Source organism: Lepidothrix coronata, unplaced genomic scaffold (assembly GCF_001604755.1).
Source record: "Lepidothrix coronata isolate B3197 unplaced genomic scaffold, Lepidothrix_coronata-1.0 Scaffold22, whole genome shotgun sequence".
In the NCBI taxonomy this organism is placed as follows: domain Eukaryota; kingdom Metazoa; phylum Chordata; class Aves; order Passeriformes; family Pipridae; genus Lepidothrix; species Lepidothrix coronata.
Window position 1 is genome coordinate 2,516,384 of NW_016690202.1, and position 14,976 is coordinate 2,531,359.

A 14,976-nucleotide genomic window follows, 5' to 3' on the forward strand; every position below is an offset into this window, starting at 1 on the left:
ATCTCCACATCCCAATTCCAGCATAGCTCGTCAAAAATCTGGGACACTACTAACATGATGTTATACAACCTGAGAAAAAGACTATAAATCATTCCATGGCATAGTCTATTACACTTGTAAAGATTAAGTAATTGTCCTTGGAAGGTCATGACAAGGAAAGTGATCCCTTTGTTGCTCAGAACAAGTTAAAGTACCTGTTTTTCAAGAACCTCTCCCAGAAATCTCTCACTATGCTGCAAGAAGATGAGGACGGGATGCATGGGCACAAGTACAATTTGTCAGAGAAAGAACAGGAAAGCAGAACTGAGGGATTCATGTATATTGTACAATATGTCCAGCTTCCTCACTCACCTGGCCTCACCAGTCTGCATTTCTAGCTGGTTTACCCATGACTTGTAAACATCCACCGGACTAGTGTTGATTATGAGGGACTTGTCATCCATGATCTCCTTCACCACCGGGGCCAGGAGCTGGCGCAGAGTGTTCTGTCCGCGAGCACCTCGATTGAAGCTGACGACCATCTTAATGACAGTGGGGTTTCCAGTAACAATATCCTGAATCTGGTCTACCTTAGAGCTGTATCAGGAACAGAATAGTTCTCGGCTCTGAATTATGTATGCAGTTGTCTGTATTTTCAAACCCCACACTTTTAAAATTATCCTATTTCTATGATGAAACCTGTTTATACAGTCTATTTCTTAAGGCTTTTATATAAAACAAGGTTATAGAAACTACCACCTGAATTCTGTGTGTATTATAGCAATGTTCTGGGAACATAGCTTAGTTAATGGCAGCTATATATCTCTAATTCGGACCCAAATGCCAGTTCAGCAAATATCTGTTAAGGGCATAAAATAATATTTTATTGTTTCAAGATAAGCCACCAATCTTTACTTACAGAGCATAAATTTACATAAAGAATGAAAATACTTTCTCCACCCTTAAATACAAAAGAAGCCTTAGCATCTTTTTTCAAGCCATTTTTTTATACAAGAATATAGAATAGAAAGATTTTGTTTCTTAATTGGCAATCACTTGAGTTTAAGAATAACTTACTTAGAAAACACACTTCTCTAATAACAAAAAGTATGTATGCAATTTTATGGTGATTTAAAGATTAACCACTGATTTCTTTTAGGCATGAAACATTCATTGAACTGTCTACAACACAAACTAACTAAAGCTTTCTTGTGAGTGCACATACGTTATTTCCTCTTCTAGAGCAGTTTTGAAGAGTTTGAGAAGCAGATATTCTTCTCGTTGATTGGAGGCATAGTTGTATAAAGTGAAGATGACTGTATCCATAAACTTGGTTGATTTGTTCTGTGGCATCTGGAAAATCAGCTTTGCCAGATAGGTGGGATTAGTCTGCAAAACAAACAAATGACTTGCATACTATTGTCAGGACAAACTACCCCCACTTGAGGGGCAGCTTTCAATGTTTCTGTTCATACCAAAAGCACTTATGTTGACTCTCATATATGTCACTTTTCCATGCAGGTTTTACTTTTCTCCAAATCCTAATGCAAAAGAAACACTGAATACTGCACAATCAGAGATCTGCGAGAAGCATCATTAAGGATTTTATTTACAGTCTGTGGATAGTACTTCTATGCATCAAGCCTATGTATCCAATGACATTTTACCAAATGGCAATGGCTATCTACCAAGAAAACATGGCATACTACGTCTGCTTTAGAGTTAGAGGCATCTGCCCTGGGAGGATCTAAAATTCTTCTAGAAAAATGTCAGTGAGGTGAGACAAAAAGAGCACAAGAACAGATACATTATATGCTGTCAGCTACATTGCAGACAACTTCCTTTCCACCACATATAATGCACAGTAATAGTGACACTAAAAGATATATGGAGGAAAACATTTCTTTTTAACTTCAGCACAAACTAAAGTTATACTCGATCAAAAACCAGCCATATTTGTCGCATATTCTAAAGACAGCAAGGATTTGCTCGATTACAGGAAATATTAGAAGTTGATCATAGTGTTTGCTGCAGTCTGCAAATTATTTGGAAATATTTTCATAATCACTACTACAATCATTAAAACTAAACAGTAGATTTCTAGTTTTTCTTTAACAATTTGCTGCCATATTAATTTTTGCATTAAAATTTACCTGTAGAAGGTAGAACAAATGTTGATAAGCCTCCAGTTTTTTTCTTCTCTCTTTACTCAAACCTTTGATACCCTGTTTGTCTACCATAACCATCTCCTCCAGCTGACTTTTGCTCTTCTTGTTAAGTTTCTTACTGTGCAGTACCACATCCTGCAGACAGATGATAATCTAGATTATATATTCACAAAACAGGCAAATTGGAAAAATGAATATTTCCCCAAACGTGTTAAATGTGGTATTACTCCAAGGGCCCTAATTAGCAACTTTGTGTATTTTGCTGCTCTATTCATTAATCTGTCGAGGACCAAGAATCAGAATGAGAACAATTTCAGAAGTGGAAAAATATGTACAGCGATTGAAAGGACTTTATGATACAGACTTTACAGTTATTATGTATGCACACATTGTATGTTTCCCCAGAATTTGTATCTCCCGGGCATGTCCAGGCTTGTTCACGTCACTGCTTCCCTGCTTCCCGGCTTCCCGGCTGATTGGCTGGAGAAGCTGCAGAGAGGAGACAGCCTCCATTCGCCCTTTCCTTTTCCGGTTCCTCCTACGCTCCTCCCCCTTTTGCCTGTGTCCCTATCCTGATTTGTTCCCCTGCTTGTCTGTCTCATGCTCCACCCCATGTTCTGGCCCTTTCCCCTCCTGAGCTTATAAAAACTCGTGTGCACGCTTCAATAAAGCATTCCACTTGCACCCTAGCTTGTTTCTTGAACCTGTGCTGTGCCATGGCCCCATCCCCCCTTTGGACCGCGGCACTAACCAGTCTCCTAAACATCTTTGTCTTGTCACCAGTATGGCTTGCCAACAATGCCTGTATGGGGATCTGATATCCTATACACTCATTCATGATTAATTAACATTGAACAAGCTTTTCAATGTGATCAGAACTCCATTCTACCACAGAAAAGATATAAAAGATTTTAAATCTGCCAAGTAGTTAGTATTATCCACAACTAGCAAAAGACAGTGACATGCAACTCGGGACAACAGAACAACATCTAGCACAAGACAGAAACAAGTGAAGAAAGTGCTTAATTTACTAGGAATATTTTAACCAATTGAGCTCCTGAGCACTGGCACAGGTTGCTCAGAGAGGTTGTGGAGTCTCCATCGTTGGAGCTATTCAAAAGCCATCTGGACATGGTCCTGGGCAACCTGCTTGAGCAGGGGGGTTGGACCAGATGAACTCCAGAGGTCCCTTCCAGCCTCAGCTGTGCTGTGATTGTGTGACCCTGAGCTCTCTCAACATGTAGAAGTGCTCAGTGCATGCTGCCAAGGGAGTCTGAACAGAGCTTGCTGACCTGAAGAGTGATTCTGTTTTTCACAAGCAATCCAATCTTTATATCCATTAAGTTCAAATCCTTCTCCAACTGTTGATTGGATCGAATTTTTGTAACCACTTCTTCCCTTAACCTTGTTACTTCTAGTTCTTCTTGAAAGTCTAGGTCACTTTGGTCCAAGAGGTAGGCAAATTTGCGCAGAACAGTCAAGGGTGGATTTTCAGCACTGACTATAGTTGAAGAAAATAGATTTGTTAGTTGACATAATAATTAACACCCCTAAAACCATCAGGAAACTGATCACTATGCAGAAAAATTCTGAACTGCAGAGAGACATTTATGCCAGTGAGCAATATTTTTGTCATACTTTATAGTAAGTATAGCTATGCAGAATAGTTTCAGCTGTAGAAACTGTAACTTGTACAAGTTTCAGTACAAACACTTGCTCCTGCTTTTGAAGTTGAATAGGAGACTGAGAAATCCCATATGACAGTTAAAAAAAAAAAAAAGACTGAACGCAGTAACATACTTGTCCCCAAACATAAAATATTTAACTGTTACCACTTACTTAGTGTTCTGTAATCCTCCCTGGCTTTGTTTGCTCTGAGAAATGCTTGTATCTTCACAATTTGGTCATTCTGAAAGGGACCGAGATTAGGCAAAAGGATCTAGTTATGACACGCTTCGGCTCAGAAACATACTGCAAAACCTGCATTCTGTTTCCTGAGTTGCCAAAAACTGCTTGTGCAGTTGTATTTCCCTATTTCATTGCTTCATGTTCAAAACGGAGAAAAAGGACTTACATGATCTTTGAAGTATTGCAGACGTTTCCGGTAAGCTCTCCTTGCTAGCCACATTTTGACCCATGACTGAATCTGAAAATTAAATAAAAACTTAAAAAACACTGCACGAACTTGTGTGTGTGTTTTAAATTTGCTTCTGAATGTCTACTCCTGTAGGCATGCTGTTCTGGCATGCTTGTGGCCGTAGATGACTGTAACACCAGGGTCCTACTGGCCAGTGTCCAGATTAAGGGGTTCCCACTGAAATAGCAAGTTGAGTTCAAGGTTCTACCATCTGTGTGTAGCATTAGCTTTGGAAGTAATTTCTACCTTCAAATCTCAGCTCTCGGTTCTAAACCAGTCTCTCTCAGAAACAGAGGATCCTCTCATGATATTCCATCCATGATCTACAATCTAATCATTACAATGTCCCATTAGCATCTCAGAAAACTGCACACTTTCCAGAGAGTTAGATTTCACAGCTTTTAGGGAAATAACACCCTATCATCTCAAATGTTTTCTAATTTAGTATGGAAAAGGAAATATAAGGAAATATCTATTAAGTGCCCCTCAAGTTCAGCAAAGCCTGCTAGAAGTCCAACAGAGCTTTCAAGAAGCAGTTTGCTTAAGATGTCAGTTAGACAACTTTCAGCACCATGCACATTTCTGGAAACCCTCCAACTTGTGCTATTAGTCTCTGAATCCCAGGTGGTGGTAGAGGACTAAGCCAAGGGTTGAAATGTATTGGGGCCCCAAAACACACTGGGATCTTACCTTAACAATAGCAGCAACATTGCCTTGAAGCATCTTTAATCTGTCAACATAGCTTTTCCTTTGTTTGAATCCTTTCCAGAAAGCCTATTTAATAGGAGGCAGGAGGCCATTATCACTATTAAGAAACTAATATTTATTAAAATCTACAAATATATACTAAAATCATTAACAGTGTTTACCTTGTAGAGAAAAAGTACCATTATGATAAAAAGATGACTGAGACGTAAGCAAGCTTGCCTCTACTTTTTAAGGTGATGTGATATACGTTTCACGTTAATTTTGACCAACCTCAGCACACTGTTGTCCAGTGCCATTTCCTTTACTCCCCTGAAGTTGTCCTTAGTCTTATCACCAGTACACTCACATTCTTAGCATCCCAGTCACTGGCTTCATCCCACATAGTGAAGATTGCCAGCTCTTGCCCATTACTCAGCTTCCATCCCTGGAACAGTGTTGGAGTGCCTCAATCTGGAGGCCATGTGGATGATAAGAACGTGATCAGGAATAGTCAGCATGGATTCACTAAAGATAAGTCATGCTTGATCAACCTGATTGCCTTCTATGATGAAATCACTGTCTAAGAGAGGAGAGCAGTGGATATTGTCTACCTCAACTTCAGCATGGCTTTTAACACTGCCTCTCACAACATCCTCATAGGCAGACTCAGGAACTGTGGGCTGGATGAGTGGACAGTGAGGTGGATTGAGAACTGGCTGAGCAGCAGATCCCAGGGGGTCGTAATCAGTAGCAGAGGATCTAGTTGGAGGCCTGTCACTAGTGGTGCCCCCCAAGGTTCCATGCTGGGACCAGTATTGTTTAACTTATTTACCAGTGACTGGGATGAAGGGACAGATGCCTCCTCAGCAAGTTCACTGATGACACAAAGCTAGGAGTGGCTGATACCCCAGAGGGCTGTGCTGCCCTTCAGAAGGACCTTGACAGGTTGGAGAGATGGGCAGAGAAGAACTATCTGAAACTCAACACAGGCAAAAAGGTGTTCTGGTAAACAACAAGGTGTCCACGAGCCAGCAGTGAGGCCTTGTGGCAAAGAAGGCCCATGGTATCTCTGAGGAGCATTAGGAAGAGCACTGCTGGCAGGTCAAGGGAGCTGATCCTGCCCCTCTACTCAGCCCTGGTGAGCCCACATTTGGAGTCTTGTGTCCAGTTCTGTGCTCCTCAGGACAAGAAAGACATGGAGCTCCTAGAGCAGGTCCGGTGGAGGGCTACAAAGATGGGAGCATTTTTCTTACGAGGAAGGGCTGAGGGAGCTGGGCCTGTTCAGCCTCAAGAAGAGACAACTGAGAGGAGACCTCACCAGTGTATACAAGTATTTGAAGGGAGGTTGCCAAGAAGATGAAGCCAGGCTCTTCTTGGTGGTGCTGAGCTGTAGGACAAGAGGCAACAGGCAGAAACTGATGCCAGAAAATGAAAAGTCAATCCCAATAACAACTACTAGTGGTAAAGATGTTTGTCATAAGGAATCATTAAATTTACTGTAGATTAAAAAAATCAGTTGTACATTTCCCCCCCCTTTTTTTTTGTCAGGGAGTGGGTGGTGGTGGTGATGGTGTGTTTGATTTTTTTTTTTTCCAAGACTGGAATAAATTGCTCCTAATAGGAGCTAGCTATTTCATCATTTAAAAACAGTGTGCGTGCATCTGTCAATGTTTACACCCTGCAGAAAGTTTCCTTTATACTCCTTTTGGGGTTCAGCAAAATGGAAACATCCTAGAAATACTGCCAGAAAACACGGGGACAGCTGCCACTCCGTACCCATCTATGACTTCATGGAGTAGAGGCAAACCGCTTCCAACTGGGGATAGTCTAGGGAGGAATGTATTTCTTAAGTCGTGCTTTACCAAGGAATTTTTGCTTCAATACTTTACAAATATCTTCTGGTCTTGTACTGAGCATAATTAGGTGTACCACAAAAAGATCTGAGCACATCAGAACAAAGCCAGGGCTATGTATTTCTGAGCTTCTCCTGAGTAACTTACACTGGAGGTGGATATGACCCATTCTTTTAAAACTGTATCTTTGTTATATGAAAGCACATATATTTACAGATGTAGAAGTTAAATTGCTGCTAATGAAAACAGGGAGAAAGATCTCTTTGAGAATTTTTTCAGTGGTAATCAGCCACATTACCTGTTACATGCAGAAAGCTGCCCAAACCACAATACCTTCTTGTTCTAGAACAATACCTGTATTTTGATGGCAGATGGTTCCTGGTTTTGAAGATATGCTTTTCTTTCCTGATGGTTTCTTCTGACTAAGAATCCCCTTGCTCGGGCTTGCAGCCGAACAATCAGATTTTCATTAGCAAGCCACAGCTGCTCTCGATTGTAATCTGCTGTAACTTGCCCAACAATTTTCTGTTAAGAGATCACGGAAAAAGATCATTTAAAAGCAAAAAAACCCCCTCAAGGCAAAACCATCCTGGAATTTGATCTGTGTTCTCTCCAGCTCTACAGCTTATGTTCACCCTATCCAAGTCCCTCTGAGTTGCCCCTAGATTTTATTCAGTAAGAAGAAAGAGCCACTTTGCTACCACTGAACTGTATATGAAGGGTAACTGAACTGCTTTTGAGCTTCAGTTATTCAAATAAATATGCTATTTTAAGAGAGTATTTGTTATATTTTAGGAGAGTTCTGCTTTCCCAATACTTAAAAGTGTTTTGTACAAGTCATACATCTAAAAGTACTAATTCAATCAGTGAGTTCTCTGTTGAGAAGCATGTTCAAGTACTGCTGCATTCAGAATTTCAGAAGGACATACACTGTGACTTGAGTTGTTTGTGTAGAGGAGTATGCCTGTAGCTTAGATGAGCTGCATCAGAATAAAAGAAGAACAAATTGCTCAGAAGCTCATGTGATCTACTTTGTTGTAAGTTATATTACACACTAACACAAAATCTCTATAATAAGAGACTTTAAGTAGCATGCTCATCCTACTGAATTTGGAGATACAAAAATACTGTCAGAGGATTAGATTTAAACAGAAAATGGTAGTTCCACCTGCAACCAAATACATCATAAAATTCCTTGCCATAGGCCAACGCAAAGGCCGGTACAAAATCCAGACAATATAAAAGAATATGGAAGCAATCAAACTTCCCTCCGTTGGTGTCTGCTGGTGGCCATTAAAAGGAACAAATGCTGTAACTTCCAGTCAGGAAGTCCCTAAATCATTGCCAGATAGTAGACAGGAGGCTGTGCTATCACTGTTTAGACTTAAGTTGCTGCACTTGCCAGAAGCAGATACTTGATAAAGTGATCTTCAGTGTGACCCACCACAGCCTCTCAATATTGTCATGTCTCACGCTCTTTCCCTCAAATGTTTATGTTGCATTTACAGTAAAAGCAAATGTTTCAACTACCTACCTGGATTTCTTCACCAGTTAACCATGAAGTTTTTGGTACAACTCCTTCAGGAGTGTCACAGGTACCTTCCTCAGTTTCCACATTGTAGTAGTAATCATACATGCTTTTCATTACAAGTTTAATCCATGGACTTTCATTAGAACCTAAAAGAGTACACACCATTAGTACACATTTGTGCCATGATAAATTACAGCTCTCCCTACCCATTTCACCTCCCTGCATTTGCTATGAAGCCATTTTACATGCAGAATCACTATATATCTTGACCCAGTTTGTAATAAGGATTTTCAAAATACCCTGTTAGATAGATTAGGGTGATTCCTCTAGAATGAAACAACTATAAGGTTAGTGAAGCGGCTATGAGGTTGGTACAGATCCACTGCCAGCCTCTCCAAACCCCCATGTGCCAGGTTAGCACTCCTGAAACACTTTGTGTTATGGTTTCCATCATCACTCATGTAAGTGAGACTGTTTATAAAAAAATGTTGCTCTTGTCTTCTGTCCAAATGCTGGACTTACTGACACTTACCTCACACAGGACATTTCCTATATCCATATAATTTTCTTTTTTAGTGCTTTGGTAAACAAAGCTTTATCCTGACAGACAGCAGGCAGGAAAAGCCTCATATCCGCATGGACAAAAGGCCCCAAGATAAAGCTGGTAAGGTCAGTTGTGCAAAATGCCCTCAAAATACTCATGTTGTGGAATGAAATATGCCCATCTACTGTAAGAAAGTGTATTATATTGGCAGTATTTATTTTAACTGTTAGCTAACTTTGGCTGCTGTTAGCTATGACCAGCTTTTGCAGCTCTAATGTGACAAAACATTCCATCATCTTCCTAAGGGCAGATTCTAGCCCCAGCTTTTACTGATGACTGCTGCTCTGGCAATGCACAGGGACTATAAATGGGCTGTGGGCAATGTCAGAGCCTGGCTTGATCTTTGGCAGCAACCTGTAAGGCTGAATTGTGCATCTCTGCATCTGCTAATAGGAAAAATAAAATGCTATTAGAGAGTAATATGGTTTTCTGAGAGGATGGACAGTTGCCCCAGTGATATGGACATGTGGAACTGTCCTATTCAGGAAGGTTTTTACCTTCTGTATTTTTGAGGTTCTTGGCTTCAGAGAGATTCCTGAAGTAGGCTTCAGCACACTCAGGAGTGACTTGTAATCCAAACTTGGACTGAAGTATCATCAGGATTGGCTGTAAATCACCCTTCTCCAAGCTCTTGTTAATCGCTGATATTCCAGCAGCCACTAGGGTAATATAATGATGTAGAAAATTAAGTGTCTTATACTTTATGTACCCATAACTCTAGCCTCCAGCAACTTTGAGAATGGACTTCTAAGGCTGGCACACACAGACAGCATGACATACACAGCAATTCAGTGCTTTACCCATTTGCAGCCTCCTTTGTGCTTGTAAGGACAAGTGTTTTGGAGAACATCAAGCATGTTAGGTAGAAAGAGTGTGCTCCACCCAGACTGGGGAGAAGCCACAGTGCAATTGAGAGCAGTCTAGAGCGCAGAGCTGCTCCCCAACAAGTGACACACAAGATTACAAGTAGGGCAGGGGTTGAGGATGGCAAGTCCTCCACTTTCAGCCTGCCCTAACAAACAGGCCATCATCTGCTGATCACTTGAGAGCCTTCTAGAGGTACACAGAATAATTCGGTTACGAGGTGTAAACCTTAACATTCACTTTTACTGTGAAAAAAAAAAAAAGGGATTGCCTTGAGTAAATCCTTGCAGCAACCTAGTCAGCGTCCTGAAGCAACCCTTTCTTGAACTCACCCTCAGGAGCTTTTTAAAGGAAATTCATGCCCTTGAATGAGGGCTGCAGAGATGCAGCTTTTGCTTCCAGGGCACATAAAAGCACCCTGAGAGGTGAAGCATATGTAAACCTCAAGATTATACAACATTAGCCATATTCTAATTCAAGACTCCCTAAGCATCTCTTGCTTAGTGCAGGTCCCACCATCACCGAAGAAACTGATTTCACCACACCTGACAGCATGTGGGAGCACATGCAACTTCAAAGTTCCTTACATGCTAGATGTTTAGACTGCTTTAGTCTTTAAAGGTGTTCATTCACAGCTAAATTCAAGATCCATGCTGAAGGGAACAAGTGAATAGACATACATCTAGAACATACACATTGTATACTGGCTTAAGTGAATCCATAGCTGCACTTCATGCTGCAGCACTAAACACTTTTCGTTATCTTGTGTCTATCCAGATCACTACACAGAGCTGACCCAGAAGGTGCTTAGTGTCAAAAGCCTACATACAGGAGTCACCCCACAACACTGAGCAAGCAGAAGAGTATTTCAGTTAGAGAAACAGTTTGTCTTTATTGGTAGTCAGACTAAGGTGGAATGAGTAGCTTTGGCTAGACATTAACTCATAAACCTAAAAATACAGTCAGCCAGCTGAGAAACAAAGCAGAGCCACAATGCCACACCGCCATCGTCTGAATTTCTATCAGATAGCATCCTGCTATTTTTCTGTGCTTTGAAACAGACCCTGCCAAGCATACATGTGCTCCCTGTGAGACTGGAGATGTCTTTCTCCCACTGATGTGGCATTGTGATGCCCAGGCATCTGGTCAGTGGTGAGAAAGCAGGGAAAACTGAGAAGCTAGGGAAAACACTCATTTCAGCAGAAAATTATTCCTTTCTATTTAAGTGCTAGCAATTAATACTGTGGCTGTTGCTCTAGAGCAGGGCCACGTAGATCCTGGAAAATTATAAGATAAGTGGAGATTAGCCATCCGTAGCTGCAGAAGAACTGTAAGCTCTAGTCTGCTTCTGTAGCAGTTAAGATGCCAGTACCAGATCAATCCTGTGAAGGGCTCTTTCTTACACCCATTCTCCCTTCAAACAGCTCTGATATACAAAGCTGCAGTTGTCTGCTGTGATGAGCCTGAACTCTCAACAAGGCCAATGATCAGCTTTTTCCTATAACTTGGTCTCTCCCATGACAGACAGACTCTTCCTGTGTAAGACTAAAGTCGGTATTCAAGTCTATTTCTGATACTTGGCCAATTCCATTTTGTCCCCCACTTAGATAAGGAGTACAATGGTTGAACTGATTCAAGAAGTGAAGTAGGGTGATACAAATCATACAGAAAGCACTGCAAAGAATTAGGAAATGCACCAGCATTTACTGAACACTTCTTCCTCAATAAAAATACAACATATAGCCCTTTCCCTGACAGGAAAAACTGTAAAAGTCTTTTAAAATTTTAAGACTGTAGTATTTAATATTTTAAAATTAGTTTGGAAGTGATCAAGACTGTTTCAGCACAGCTGCCAGTACCTTCTCTTATTTTACTGCTTATTTTATTGCCACTACTGCAGTAATCTCAAAAATAGTTTCTTGACTGAAAAACAATTTTTTGACTGCCTTGCAAAAGGTTTGAAGTTGTTTGCCTTTCAAAAATAGTACCTCTGTGATAGATCAATTAAAAGTCCATTTCGAAATTGTGATCAAGTTGAACTTTCAGTTTAGACTGTGTCAACGCAATATGCAAACTTCCTGAAACAGGATGCATTTGTTACAGGAAGTATCAGGTTCTGTGCCATGGGGAAATCTTAAATCTCAGTTTTTAGCTGCAAAACCTTAGAGCTTTTCTGAAGAATGTGCTGTGCTGACAGTGCTTCCTTTCAACCCAGAGGGCAGAGTACAGGAGATTAGTAGGTTTTTTTCTACATGTGACATGTTAAAACAGTTCCACTGAGCATCCTTGATTGTGAAAAACTGTGCAGGTACTGCCAGCACAGATTATATGAAAAGATTTTACTACAACAGCTAGGTGGTGGATGGAGCAATGGCTTATCATTAGCAACATTGTGTAGTATTGGTATATGAATTATGCTGTGCTGTTTATGATATATATTCTTAATGCTTTTACACCAGTGAACACAAATGAGGATGTTTTCAAATTGCTCTTTAGGTTTAACTCACATTTGTTTATAAGCTACACATTTCCTTCCCTTCCATGCGCTCAGATGTTTCCTCATGGCTCTGGGGGGCATTGATAGGAAGCTGGTTTTGTCCATGACAGAAGGTATCAGTACTCCTCAGTACAAGAGCCTGATTGAGACAATGTCTGTGTGTGTGTGTGTGTGTGTGTAAAACACAAGTCAGGTGCTTTCAACTATGGATGTGTGACCTACATAAATATTTTAACTATTTTCAGTATAACTGACTTGTTACATGAAGACTGTATTGTTTAAATCAGTTCTAAAGTAATAGTAATGCAAAATGCAATGCTCTATTTAGTATCCATTTATATAACAGGGATAGCTATTTATAGTAGCTAGCTCTGTTTCTTTTCTTCCACCCACAACTTCCCAAGCACTAACTACTGACATGCCTGTGAGTACACAGGCTGCCACACTGCACTAAGGACGGCTGAGCACAGTGCTCCAGGAATGCACTGACTTCAGCAATTGTATTCACAAGCTCCTAAGGTGCAAAAGAAGGCGACACTGACTCACCCAAAGCCGAGTCAAGCAGAAGGCTAACCAATATGCAGTGCCTCGCTGGTCTGTGCTGGCCCTAGGCAGGAACAGGCAGGCATCCCACCGTGCTCTCCAGTGTGCCCCATATACCCAGCTACGCATCTGCATTACTTGCCAAAGTTTATTATATCGTATAATAATACATACACTTTGACAGAAGGTGTTGAATGGATTCAATATACAATACCCTGACAGGATAAGCCTCATTTTTCCTCTTCCTTTCAGATTAGAAGAGCGTGTAGTTCACCCCAAACAAATGAGTGCTCTTTTTACACTAAAGTTAATATGTTCCTAGTATTTGTTAGCACTTCATAAAAGACAATATAAAGAAATATGAATAAGCAAAGTTGTAAACTCATATTTGCTTTTAAAATATGCATCAAGATTTTAGTCATAAGAAAAATAAGCTTCTGAACAGCATATCCATTCTCATTCAGATGTTTCAGGAGTTACGTGAAGATACACTGACATTAGAAATCTTGGTCATGATGTTAGCCTGTATAACCAAATCCACTGAATTGTAATCCAAGCCTTAAATATTACCACTTTAGATAAAACTAACACCACCCCTGTAGTTCTAAATCATCCCAATTTCAGTATAACAAAGAACACGCATTCATTTCTTTTCACGTATTTAAAGGTCTTCCACCCTTCCCTGAAGTAGAAAAAGTAAATAACCAATTTCAATCTCTCAAGACTAAGAAAAACAAGAGCAGTGCAGATGCAGGTTAATACTTACCAATTGCTGCTTCTTTTATGTTGTTATTGCCATCACTGATTCCTCTTTGTATTTCATCTAGCCACAGAAGTGCTGATTCATCTTGGGATTCCTGGAAAAAAGGATAGAAAAAAGCCTTGAAAAAACTGAATTATAAGAAGAGTTGTCTGAACATACTGATACAGCTCTAACATACAATCTCCACTTGCAAAGCCCCTGGACACTAAAAAGAATTTGTCTGCTTAAAATCAGCAATGAAATGCGTTCCTATTCTATTTACTGACTTGAATAAGCTCCTGTTCAAATACAATGCTCTGAAAGTTTTGATGTATAGAAGAATAGAAGAATTTATTTAAATCTCAGTTTTTATCTGCAAAACCTTAGAGCTCCTCTGAAGAATGTGCTGTACTGACTCTGCTGACAGAATTCATCCTGCTAAAGATCAATAAAAATTCTGACAAAGATAGAAACATTTTAATTTCCATGATATGCAGGCAAAGTAGTCTGAATGTCACATGAACCCATACATTCTCAGGCAGCACTATGATAGCAGCATAGAGAGAACATAGTAGAAGACTGAAGGAAGTTGGCTTTCTTTCAAAATCCCTTATTTGGAAAGGATCCCTGTGTAAACCTCAGTACACATTACATTAGAAAATAACAGTGAAAACTGACATAGAAAGACAACTTAGGTTTAGTAATGAAGACTTATCTCAAATGGCAAACATTTCTGAAGCAGTAGAGAAGCTATTACTCTTCTTACAGGCTAACAGTGCATGACATTAAAACCAAGTTAAAACAGAAAGTGCAGGAAACTGGGCTGTACATCCCAACTAACAAACCCTCCTGCCCAGGTTCACAGGTGAACCAACACTTCAGCAGACAGAATAGGGTTTCAGAGCTAAAGTAGCATTTAAAATCTAATCCAATAGGAGGGGGGAAAATTCATGTAAAAGAGAAATAGAGGTGCCAGGTCTATAATAGACTAATGATGAGAGAAATTAATGTATCAGTTGATAAAGATCCAGGATATACACAAATATTTTATGAAAAAATCCCAGCCAAACTAAAACACTGTGGAAAAAGAACCAGCTTTGCAATGAATACCTCTAGTTTTATCTCCAGGCCAAAGATCCAATAAATCTGATATCCACAGAAATTACCAAGAAAAAACAGGGTAGAAAACCCTAGAGACATGCTCTTCAGTTTGTATCTTACGTATAAACAAGGTAACAGAATATATAAATGACATCAAGTAGTGCCAGACAATCACAGGACAGTGGACTGCACATTTTTCTACCGAGAGTTACAGTTAACACTTGAGAGAGCACATAATAAATTCCTAAACTACAGCTGACAATTTTGAAA

At 40.0% G+C, this 14,976-nt stretch overlaps 1 protein-coding gene across 8 annotated transcripts in view; it reads right to left on the reverse strand.

The window, feature by feature from the left end:
• IQGAP2 (IQ motif containing GTPase activating protein 2) overlaps positions 1-14,976 on the reverse strand; it is a 105,641-nt gene that overhangs the window by 18,575 nt on the left and 72,090 nt on the right. For all 8 annotated transcript variants that reach the window (XM_017808177.1, XM_017808173.1, XM_017808170.1 and 5 more), the window contains 11 exons: positions 13,630-13,720; positions 9,457-9,618; positions 8,359-8,501; positions 7,179-7,349; positions 4,975-5,058; positions 4,222-4,293; positions 3,987-4,056; positions 3,440-3,648; positions 2,133-2,282; positions 1,205-1,368; positions 352-576 (listed from right to left, as the gene is read on the reverse strand). In XM_017808177.1, the coding sequence (XP_017663666.1) occupies positions 352-576; positions 1,205-1,368; positions 2,133-2,282; positions 3,440-3,648; positions 3,987-4,056; positions 4,222-4,293; positions 4,975-5,058; positions 7,179-7,349; positions 8,359-8,501; positions 9,457-9,618; positions 13,630-13,720 (1,541 nt within the window). The remainder of the gene's footprint in view (positions 1-351; positions 577-1,204; positions 1,369-2,132; positions 2,283-3,439; positions 3,649-3,986; positions 4,057-4,221; positions 4,294-4,974; positions 5,059-7,178; positions 7,350-8,358; positions 8,502-9,456; positions 9,619-13,629; positions 13,721-14,976) is intronic.